The 12387-nt window shown below is 31.8% G+C and overlaps 2 protein-coding genes across 2 annotated transcripts in view; both read left to right on the top strand.

The window, feature by feature from the left end:
• The first annotated feature begins 1210 nt into the window (after nt 1–1210).
• Nucleotides 1211–5480, top strand: LOC127714220 (uncharacterized). Its single transcript, XM_052220244.1, has 2 exons — nt 1211–1254; nt 3357–5480. Exons 1-2 carry the CDS (start codon nt 1248–1250, stop codon nt 4220–4222), a joined length of 873 nt encoding a protein of 290 aa, XP_052076204.1. The 5' UTR covers nt 1211–1247; the 3' UTR covers nt 4223–5480.
• Nucleotides 5481–10498: 5018 nt separating this feature from the next.
• LOC127715440 (SWI/SNF-related matrix-associated actin-dependent regulator of chromatin subfamily A member 5-like) overlaps nt 10499–12387 on the top strand; it is a 38951-nt gene continuing 37062 nt past the window's right edge. Inside the window, exon 1 of the mRNA XM_052221478.1 lies at nt 10499–10648. Coding sequence (XP_052077438.1) covers nt 10598–10648 — 51 coding nt within the window. The 5' untranslated portion in view covers nt 10499–10597. The remainder of the gene's footprint in view (nt 10649–12387) is intronic.

The following is a 12387-nucleotide window of genomic DNA, read 5'->3' as shown; positions in this document are numbered from 1 at the left end:
AAAAAAAATGAGACATGTCATCAACTTGAATGCTCTTTTGATTACATGAAAATATAGTCTTGCAATCAATTCATATGTTAATCATGTTAATTGTTCAACCGTTTCTAATTAATAATGTAAAGGTCCTTGACGTAAGTAATAGCTAATATCGAAATTCAGGAGTCCTTAATACATATTTATAACTAACACACACCCACGACAGTAGGGTGATCTTGCACTTATATTAGCTACTTATAGTGTATTGTTATTTTCTTTCGAAACCCTTCATCACTTTGTCCCAGCCATTTATGGTTTTATCAAATTATTTCGACAATGAACTGTTAAGTGTTGTATTCTTTGTTTGAATGTTTCATTTTATAGAAAAACAAAGGATACAGGGTATCCATCCATGACACAAAACCATTACATGCTCAGCAATAAAACACACAATAAGTAAAGGTTTATTTCTGTGGGTATATTATGTGCGTATATATGTTTGTTTACGTGTTTACACGAAGTTTCAAAGCAAGAACAATAAAGTAAGTGTTGCTGAGATAACTCATCATAGATATCAGGGTTGAAAATAAAACCATATTTTACAGATCAGAAAATGTCATTTGATGACGAACATATCACAAATAATATATAAAGGAAAAGCAGTTAAAGAAAACGAGATATAAAGCTTTCGTTTAAATAGAAAAGAAATATTTAAATTTAAACATAATCATTTTAAATTTTGGAAATTATTTTAAATTCAAAAATATATCTCCCTCATGCAAAAGGTTTAATTCCTTGTCCAGCTTTGGATATACTTTTTGTTATCTTTGGTTTATTGCTCTTCATCCTTTTAATAAGTTTGAATTTTCAGATATTTTGGCATCCAGCATCTCTGAAGAGACAATGATTGTCTAAATACGCATCTGGTGCAGCACAACTGGTACCGTTTATATTATTACATTGTTTTTAAATTAAATACTAAAATGTTAAAATGTAATAAAGTTTTAAATTCTTTTTTTTAAACTATTAAAACACAGGAATCTGCATCAAGTTAACCTGTGTACACGTTAGGACTGCCTCCATCTGTACAGGTAGTATATGTCTATAATATTATTTGATTTAAAAAAACACAACAAAAACAGGTGTCATGGTAAGGTAAATTTATTTTTGTAAATATCAACTTCATGTTATCTTTAAATAGAAACGAAAGTAGTTATTATGGGAATCCCGTCAACTGGGCTTGGTATATAAAGTTACAGCTTTCAACCAAAATGGCAGGTAATACTTATTCAAAAAAACATTGTCACCCCTTAATTCCATTGATTTCTATTCAACACAGGATTCCTCAACAATCAAAGTCAGCTTATTTTTTTCCAACAAAACAAATGGAGATATTTAACAATTTTGCTGAAAGATAGGTGTTGGCATGCTTCGTAAGATACATTTATTATGCAATAATATTTAATACTTATATTTTATTTGAAATGAAAAAAAATGCAGCGTTCGAAAGAACAGTTAGCCATTGATAAAGAAGAAAAATAAGAAAATAAATAATCTCATCTCAAAGTGAGGAGTGGACACAGTTTCCCGGACGTTCGTATATTAAGTGTTTCGTCGGGTCTTTCAGAAAAATGACAAAACATACACCAGAAATACAGTGAGTTTACGGTACACGATAACAATAAATTGTAAGTACAGTTTACGGGATTCTTGTCCAGGTATTTACTGTTACTTTGAACAACACATTTCGTGGCAGTTTGTGAGGATATACAAATTCTCACTATTATCAAAATTATCACTTTTACACATAGGTTCTGACAATATTGCAGATTCATGGAACGTAAGAATTAAGTCATTGTGTCCTGTCTCTTCTTGTGACATAATTGGCTTTTGTATAACAAATGCGTGTGACCTAATTTGATTGCTTCTTTGTTGTATATGTCCTCTGTTATCCATACTTTAAACTTGCATGGTATAAACAGTCATTGTGTTGGACCAGCAATACATTTGTAACCAATGATATTATCCAAAATGTTCTGTAATCAAAACTATTTACATCAGAATCGGAATGTTCTGTAACCAACACTATAAAGACATTGACGATGCCAACTTTATAGCACCAGATGCGCATATCGACAATTAATGTATATTTAGTGGGGCTCGATGATAAAATAATTGAAAGTCCAAAACCTAATACAAACGTTGTAGACCTTGTAAAATCAAAAATAACAACGATTTTAGTCAAATCCGGGACAAGGAATTCGTGCTTTGCACGAGTGATATATTGTACTCTATTTGAAATTATTTTCAAAATGTTATAATAAATAATATACATATTAAATTACAAATGGAAATGTTATGCACGCAGCATTATAAAAATACTAATCGAATTGTTCTCTAACTAGTACTATTATCCTATGAACCGAACTATTCAGAAAACAACACCATTAACATACGAATCTAAATGTTCCTAAGCAATGTTATTAACATATGAATAAAAAAGTTCTTTACCAAAAATTTTAAATCACTTGTCGTATTCAAAATATTGACATTCGATTAGAAATATTCTGTTACCATTACACAAGTAACATACAAATCGAAATGTGTTGAAACCAATACTATATCATACGAATCGAAATATTATGTAACCAACGCTTTAAACATACGAATGAATATATTCTGTAACAAACGCTTTAAACTTACGAATGGATATATTCTTTAACCAACGCTTTTAACATACGAATGAATATATTCTGTAACCAACGCTTTAAACTTACGAATGGATATATTCTGTAACGAACGCTTTTAACATGCGAATGAATATATTCTGTAACCAACGCTTTAAACTTACGAATGAATATATTTTGTAACCAACGCTTTAAACTTACATATGGATATATACTGTAACCAACGCTTTTTACATACGAGTGGATATATTCTGTAACCAAGGCTTTCTTCTCTTATGAGAAAGGTAAACATGCTAGATATACTTACTGGATGTGTGATGAAATGATTGAAGCTGTTAATTTTCTACTTCATAATATTTATGTACGTTTCGGCAACAAATGGAAACATTACGTAACCAACGCTTTAACCCTCCGAATGAATATATTCTGTGACCAACGCTTTAAACATACGAATGACTATATTTTGTAACCAATGCTTTAAACAAACGAATGAATATATTCTGTAACCAATGCTTTCAACATACATTTGGATTTATTATGTAACCAATGCTTTAAATATACGAATAGATATATTCTGTAATCAACACTTAAAACATACAAATGTATACATTCAGTAACCAACGCTTTACACATACGAATGAATATTTTCTGTAACCAATGCTTTATGAAAATACTTCTTTAATATATTTACAGAAACAGCTACACAAAATGCTTCAATAGCTCTGTATCATTATCTTTGTCAGTATATTGTTGGATCAGAGGAGAATGTTAAAACAATTAGAATGATGAGCACTGCCAGAGATAATTTACAAAGCAACAAGACATGGACAGTAATAACCAGTGGAAGTTTAGGAGAAGGACTAATGATGCGAGGTAGTGATTTAGATGTTATGTTGGTTTCAAAATTGATTGAAGTTTGTGAAGGTACAAACGTTTATTTCAATGCTAATAAAACTTATTTTACATTGGAAATGGAAGATACACAGCCAGGTTTCACTAAGTTACGTCTAGTGCACAGTAATGGCCGTAAAATCTTGAAATATTGTGACGAGATAGGTAGTAATTTCTACTGTTCAAACCTTTCATTCAAACAAGTATTTCCATTTGACATGTTTTCGACTTTGCATGGGACCTGCATATCCGACAGAGATGGATTATTGGATTTTGCATACTGTTTACATAGTAAATTATGGATAACACCAGCAAAACAATGGGTAACACGATCAAATAATTCATGGCCGAGATACGATGTCAAACAGGCTATTGTGAAACACGGGGTTCTATTTGTTGCTGTTGGTGTGAAAGGATCTTCACAAGAAGAATTAGAGTGGCGCATATCATTTTCCGTTGGAGAAAAACTTCTTATGTATTCATTTACACATACACAACTTCTATGTTATGCACTTTTGAAAATTCTTCTAAAGTTTGTTATAGTTTTAGACAAAGATTGCAAAGAATTGCTTTGTTCATATTTCATGAAAACAATTTTGTTTTGGATATGTGAAGAATTACCCTCATCAATATGGAAACCTGAAAACTTGATGTATCTTGTTATATGAGATGTATCAGAAGACTTATATATTATGTTGAATACAGAGTTTGTCCGCATTATTTCATTCCTGAGAATAATTTATTTGAGAATAAGATATATGGACACGCACAGGAAACACTTTTAAAAAAGTTGTATATTCTAACCGGTTTTGGTTGGCAATGTATCTTATTTTCAGACCAAATTTCAAGTTTCCGGGCATTGAAATCGGATATAAAAAATTCGTTAAGTTATTTAAATGTCAACAGCGTTGAATTACTTTTATCTGCAGCATCATGTTTGCCAGAGTATTCAGGGTCGAAATTTGATTTTCTTTTGAAAAAAGGGATATACCACATATTGTTAAGTAAGAATTCAAAAATCAAATACCTGTACACATACTATATCTCAAATTGCTGTTGCAAATGTGAACATTTACTACCATTTGAAGATTTGTCAGGTAATAAATTTACATATAAACGGTACACTACATATATAAGTACACTTCTACTGAACACACGTCATGACGCTGTATCTGGGTGGCTGATTTTAGCGTCGTTTTTCTACAGACGGAAACAATACAAAACGGCTCTTTGCATCGTTCAGTATTCCCTATTGAAATGTACACCGGAAAAACTTCAAAAATACCTGACTTTTTCAGACATTCATTATGAGCTATTCAATTTACCCTTATTTAGGAAGATGACTATCGTTCAGGTGTGGAAATTTTTTATATTAGATTATGTATCTACTACAAACTCCGAGTTAATACCGATTGAGTTACAAATGATTATACAATGTCCAACGACATAATATATGCTCATTTCCTTCGTTTTCTTTGTCATTATCGTTTACAGAATAGCAGACAATACTGGGATGCTATTCGTGATATACAGCTGACTATAGAGAAAAATTATCTTATATCATGTCGAGTGTCAAAAGCTAACTGTTACCATATCCTAGGGATAAGTTTTCAAATGTTAGGAGACATCGTATCAGCGAGAAGAGCTTTTATGCACTCCTTAGTATTGTTTCCAGATACAAAGTACAACAGTGCAATACTAAGATTACGGTTTTCATACGCCTTACACTTTTTTAATCATAAGTAAATTAACCAATAACATGTATAAATTTAACACTCGTATAAACAGTTGATAACAGCACGCGTTGTCAGCTATAACATTGGTCAAACATTCTTATATAACCACTTAATTAGATCTAAATGTTCACAAATAAATTTGATATATGACTTTTTGTGTACATGATATACCCGGTATATAAATAAAAATGGGTTCAGAAAGTATTTATCTTTATACTTCCCTCATCTGGATCATTTTGTTAAAAAGACAAATGTTTACTCAAATAATCAATATTTCTATAGATGCTTCATAAAAAGTTACATATTTTGTCATATTTATATTTAATTTTTACATGGCTCTGGTCTTCTTTGGATCTTTGAAAGAAATTGAATAACCAGAAAAAAAAGTAATATATTGCTATGTCTAAAAATGGTTAGTTTCCCCGGCAAAATCGAGGACGTCATAAAGCGAAGACTTCATGTCCGCAAACATGTAACTTCGAATGACGAATTTAATTTACAGTGGCATTTTCCTATCAAATTTCGGATCAAGTTTTTCTATGTTGTGATGTTACACTATTGTTTCAGGTAAGGGTGAAGGTTGGTACCTATTAAAACGTTAAAACTTGCTGCATTTGTTTGCACCTGTCCTAAGTCAGGAACCTGATGTTCAGTGGTTGTCGTTTGTTGGTGTGGTTCATAAATGTTTCTCGTTTCTCGTTTTTTTTTTATATATATTAGACAGTTGGTTTTCCCGTTTGAATGGTTTCACACTAGTCATTTTTGGGGCCCTTTATAGCTTGCTGTTCCGTGTGAGCCAAGGCTCCTTGTTGAAGACCGTACTTTGACCTATAATGTTTTACTTTGCTAATTGTTACTTGGATGGAGAGTTGTTTCATTGGCACTCATACCACATCTTCTTATATCTATTTACAAATGAAGTAAAAAAATGTGTCTATTGAATAAAATGACAGGTGATGGTAACTAATGACAACTGCTCCTCGGCAATTATCATCAACCCAGTATCAATATTGTTTTTGAAGACAGTTGAACACCACAATTGGGACTCAAAGAACATTATCCATTTCGGTTGTGTTGCTGAAGCTTAAGTTTTATGTGTAAAATTTTGATATTGTTATTTGTCTTTTTTGTTGTTTCCCTTGCTGAATGGCCATGCTGCTGTTTCTGGTTTCATTGGACATATGATTTGTAATGATAGTCCCTTGGTATCTTCTCTCTATTTATCGTTAAGTATTTACATTTAATAATTTTTGTAAGATGTTCTGACTCCTTGGGTTTTTTCATACGATACAGGGTAAGATATGTTGCCCCGTATCACCCAGAAGAAGAAGAAGAAGAATTTAAGAAGAAGAAGAATCAGCACTTCAACTGCGAAATACAAAGAATCAAGTTAAAAAGCAAATTGATGTTAAAGCTCTCTATACGTTTTGGTTTTGAATTATGTTAAAGAAGCACTTCAACTGCGAAATACAAAGAATCAAGTTAAAAAGCAAATTGATGTTTAAGCTCTCTATACGTTTTGTATTTGAATTATGTAAATTTAAGTGTTCAAGCTTGGAGTTTATGGTCTTGAAAGTTGAAGGAAAATGTATGATAAGGGTAATGTTTAGCCCACTCTCAGAACTAGTTTAAATTCATACAATCAATAGCTCTTGGTGAGTTACTACAAAAAAAATGTACTCGTTCATCTGACTTATTGGATGCCTAGCAACCGATTCCTAAAATCTAACTTGCAGTGTCTGATTTTCGTCAAAAAAATCTCTTTTCATTGAATTTTGATAGTATATTATGCTAAATTACATTATATTGTCAATCTGTTTAAGAGAGGGGCGAAATATACCAGAGGGACAGTCAAACTCATAGATCGAAATAACTGACAACGCCATGGGTAATAAAGAAAAAGACAAACAGACAAATAATATAGTACACAAGACACACCATAGAAACTAAAGACTAAGCAACACGAACCCCACCAAAAACTGGGGTGACCTTTTAATGTTTTCTGTTCCCTTCAACATTATGCTTAGAAACAGATAACACAGAATATTTTGCATAGCAACCATACTATTTCAGGTATTTTATGTATGTATATAATCTGATGTTCAGTAGTTGTCGTTTGTTGGTGTGGTTCATAAGTGTATCTCGTTTCTTGATTTTTATATAGATTAAGAGCTAGACCGTTAGTGTTCCCGTTTGAATGGTTTTACAGATGTCATTTTGGGGCCCTTTATAGCTTGCTGTTCGGTGTGAGCCAATGCTCCGTGTTGGAGACCGTACTTTTACCTAAAATGGTTTACTTGTACAAATTGTATGACTTGGATGAGATAGTTGTCTCATTGGCACTCATATCATCTTCGTATACCTATTTGCATATACAACTTACATTAAGTGTTTGACAACGACATATGATTAATACATACAAGTTCGTTTGATCCATGAATCAGTTTCAGACTGGTTATATGCTAAGAAACAACATAGCAACGTGTATTTTGCGTAGCAACCATACTTGCACAACAGGATATTTTTTCTTAATAAGTATCCTACTCTACCTAGGGGTATAATCTTTCCTATGATTTTTTTAAATAATTTTCCTAAGACTAAACATTCATTGTAAGGCATGATAATAAGACAAATGTATATGCATACAGGTCCGCGGAGCAAAGGATCACAATTATAATCATGTGTTTAAAACCCTTTTTATCCTTTGTAACTATTATTCTGTGTAAGTGTGAATTAGTATAATAGTTTAAAGCCATCCAGAAAATGCAATACTGGTTATTTTATTAATAGTTTTATAAATAAACGATTCTTTTATCTGGCCATTGTATTTTGATTATCTCACATTGACGTTAGTAAATTTATAATTGAAAATATAAAAGGGCGGATTCGGGATTTTTCAAAGTAGGCGTAATTCTAACAGATTATATACCGCCGAGTGTAGCGTAGTGAACATTTGTTTGACAATTGTATGCTAAAAAGTCGCGAAAAACATATAATATCTTTCGGGTCATCAAATGTTGGAGGGGCGGGGTTCAACCTATACGCCACCTTGATCAGGTACTGATGTTATATAACTAAATCGTATACCATCTTAAAACTTTATAAGAAATAAAAAAAACAGGCACACTTGCGAAGCTTCATATTTCAGAAGTTAGAAGACCTGACTGCACTAACTTGCACACAGATATATGTCATATGTCCATTGCCCGTGGCCTCATTTTCGTAGTTCCGCGATTTGCTAACAAAAATTAATAGCTATTTTTATCAGTTGAATTTCACACTGTTAATGGTTGATAACTATGATCAATGTTAACATTTCGTGTTCAACATGTTCAAGTCCTTATCCCTAATACCATAGCAATACAGGTCCACTTTATTTGCTGGAATTGCATTTGTGCACATGACTATTTATTAATTCATTTTCTTGGTTTATTGGTGAATTAATGTTAAGGGGTTTTTTTTTGTTGGTTTTAGTGATTGTAATGACTAAATGTGTCGATGTCCGTCTGGCAGGTTTCATCGGACCTTTAATTTACTTTTTTATGGTTTATTGAACAATGTTAAGTTTATGTGATACTTTTAGTAAAACCTTTATCTTATAGACCATCAAAATAAAATCAACTACGATCATTCGAGCAGGCGCGATAATTTACATTTTAGTGCGTGCATTCTTGTATAGATAACATTATTTTTGTATAGTGTCTATTTGTGTTGAAAAACGCAAGTGAAGTTTCTTTTTGCCATGTTTGATTAGTGTCCCGCTTGTGTTACACTTAATTATGAATTGTTAGACAATTTTATAAAATTTGAGAACAATGCAATCCTGTTTGGAATTCTTATTTGGTTTTAGCCCACCTGACCCAAAGTGAAAAGATAGCTTTTCTCTTCACTTGGCCCTCTTCGTCCGTAGTTCGTGGTCTTCCATTAATTTTTACAATAATCTTCTCCTCTGAAATAATTAGGCTACATTTAACAAAACTTGTCCACCAACTTATATCGGGTTTAAAAGGTCTAAAGAACTTAATTATGCGTTACTGTATTGTATGCTTTTTACCGACTTTAAATACATTTCATTTTATTTGATTTGACAATCATCATTAGGATATCTAGTTTAATTATTTTTTTTCGATTACCCCGCTTGTCTACTATGACCGACATGGAACATAGGGGAATTTGGAAGTTTGTCTGGGTTTTTTTTAAACCGCAATAGATAGAGAAAACGTTGCTTTTCATAAATCATTTGTGGTTTAAAAAAAAACCGGGTCCTATACAAAGACAAAACCGGGTCATTGTGTAGTAAACAACATTGACAAAACCGGGTCCTTCCATTTTGACATGACCCATTTCTTTCGTTCCATGCACAGACATACAAGTAGTGAGGTGCCCATAGTGGCTAGTCTTACAATCTCCGTGTAAATATATTTCGTTCCGTACCTTTCTTTTCGTACAATGTGTACAATTTAACGAGAAATTAAACAAAGTCGAAGCAAGGTTCACTTTATTCATCATTTTGATCTGCATTTTCTCCATTAATCTATAACGGTTGTAGAAAATATTACACCTCAAAATCGAAAAATATTAATATATGTACTCTTGGATATCATAAAAAATAACAAATAAATAAACAGAAACCTCAGTACTCGGAGTTTTCTCTGCCTGTTGATGATCCGTCACCGTACCGAATATTAAATACCATTGAGTCCAATTTTTTTACCGGGGTAGTTTAGACACAGTTTACATGTGCTGAGTTTTTACTAACGATGTTACACAAAATAATTCTCTGAAATTGTAATTTTGGCAAAAAAATATACAAAAAGAAACCCACGACAACTATTCTCAGATATAAAGAAAATAAAACGGTAAAAATAATATTAGGTGCCAGTTGAATTATCAAAAGCCGAAATGACTTTAAATAGGTGCCTATTTGACCAGGTATATTAGCAATATAGTATAGGTACCGAACTGACCAGGTCAATTACCCTTCGATGGGTACTCCGAAAAAGGAGGGATCTGCGTACATACATAGATTAGACTGATAGCTGTTGAAATTGTAAAGTTATTTTAATATACAACCGAGTCTATTAAAGTTGTGAATAACTAAATTTTAAAGTATGTGATGAAAAAAAATAAACAAAAACAATTGTAATTCTAAGGTCAGAGTAAAGGGATATATTTTAGCATTTCCCATAACATTTGCGCAAGCGTGATTCTAACTTCCGGCAAAGCGCAAATTTTGCCGGTGATTCGAAACGACAAAGAAAACAGCATATATTTTAGCAGTTAGGCTGAGTATAGATCAAACAAACCATGTCTGACTCAGAGGCTGAAAGTACCAACGATGAACCAATGGAACTAGCTGTAATTAGCCTTATAGAAATTGTGGAAAACGTTTTACAAGAAACTGATATCTTAAAATTTGCATTTTTGCGGGAAAATGTCGTAAAAACTGTTATTGAAATATTACCCGACATATCGAACAATTTATTTGCATAAGCCCTGACTGTTTTACTCGTAAATCATGAAATTCAATGTTGTTTAATTAGGGTTCATGAAAACAAATGTACAAACATGTCAGTGTCATGAGTGTGTTTACAAAACTTTACACATCACAAACTACTGAGAGTACAGTACCATGATTTATCAAGAACTCCCCAAAACTCAATATGAACTCAAGAACTGATATGTATAACCTGGTTCTCATGGTTATATTAAGTTTTTGAGAGTTCTCAGAAAATTGTTGTACCCCTCTGAGTACATTCAAACATGGACATGATGGAATGCAGGACACATCTTCGATAGGATGTGGTCTCACTAATTAGCGACAAGAAAGATAATATATATTCTATTACCAAATATAAATTTATAGAAAAAGTCAATATTTATATTAATAAAGCATTACACATTTTTGAAAACCTAGATGTAAATGCTACATTTATTAATCATATCAGAAGTCCATTACTAGTCACCTTTTATATTTTTTTTTTAACACTCTCTTTGTCTAAAATATATATAATAAACTGACTGCATGCAAAATACATTATTTGTGCATCATTGTCCAGAAAATACAGACATAATTTATGAAAATCAATGAACTGAAATCATTGAAATCAAACAAGAAGAAAATGTTATTAAAACGTAAATAAGTTACATCATTTTATTTTGTGTATTGCCTCATTAAACGATATTTATCATAATTATGCATAGTTTAATATGTTGATTGAAGATTGAAGATAATTAAAGACAATGTTGTGATTCTGGAGGGTGTAATTGTATAATCTGACGCCTGTACAGAGTTAAGGTGTTGATTGGATGTTATTGTAGCACTAAAACAAGGGACACGCGTATTGTTACATTAGTGTGAAGCCACACATCTGATCATGCTCCTACCAAGAACGACGAATTGCAAATAATATTGCATGTTTTAATTTATTGATACTCTTGACTTAGGTGAAAACAGTACATACATTATCTTAAACATATTCTTTATATTTAATAAAAAAACTAGACATTCCCTTTCTTCTTTTCAAATGTTTAATTTTTTCATATTTCAATATAATTAAAAAAAAATCACTTTTTATTTCTGTCCCTTTATAAAAAAAAATTCAATGCATATTTTTTCAATATATTTATTTGGAATAAGTAATTTTAATAAGTTTTTTTTTAATTTCTTGTTGCTAAATAGTTTTCTTGACGAATCTTGTCGCTAAATTATTCTTCTTGTGGCTTCTTGTCGCTAATTAGTGAGACCCATAGGATGTATACCTTGAAAAGATATATTGGCTCCATACTTTGTGAAATTGCATCGCCCATGTATTTTTTTTAGGAAATACATTTTATCTATAAAGCATTTACATACATGTATATATTACGAGGCAGATGCATATTTTCATAAAATAAATAGTAAGATAAGTCAACAAATTTACAGTTCAATCGTTTTCATCCTTCCATTGGGACTCTTCATGATAACTGAATTAGCGTCGTTATGGGCCATGTTGTTAAGGAGACTTGAGACGTTCATGCATTGTTCGTAATTAAAAGTTATCTGGATTTAATCTTGGTCGGTTCGTTGTTATAAAGTGACTTTCCATCTCCTTTCC

This window comes from Mytilus californianus, unplaced genomic scaffold (assembly GCF_021869535.1).
Source record: "Mytilus californianus isolate M0D057914Y unplaced genomic scaffold, xbMytCali1.0.p SCAF_9, whole genome shotgun sequence".
NCBI classification, from domain to species: Eukaryota; Metazoa; Mollusca; class Bivalvia; order Mytilida; family Mytilidae; genus Mytilus; species Mytilus californianus.
This window is presented reverse-complemented; position numbering and strand designations above follow the sequence as displayed.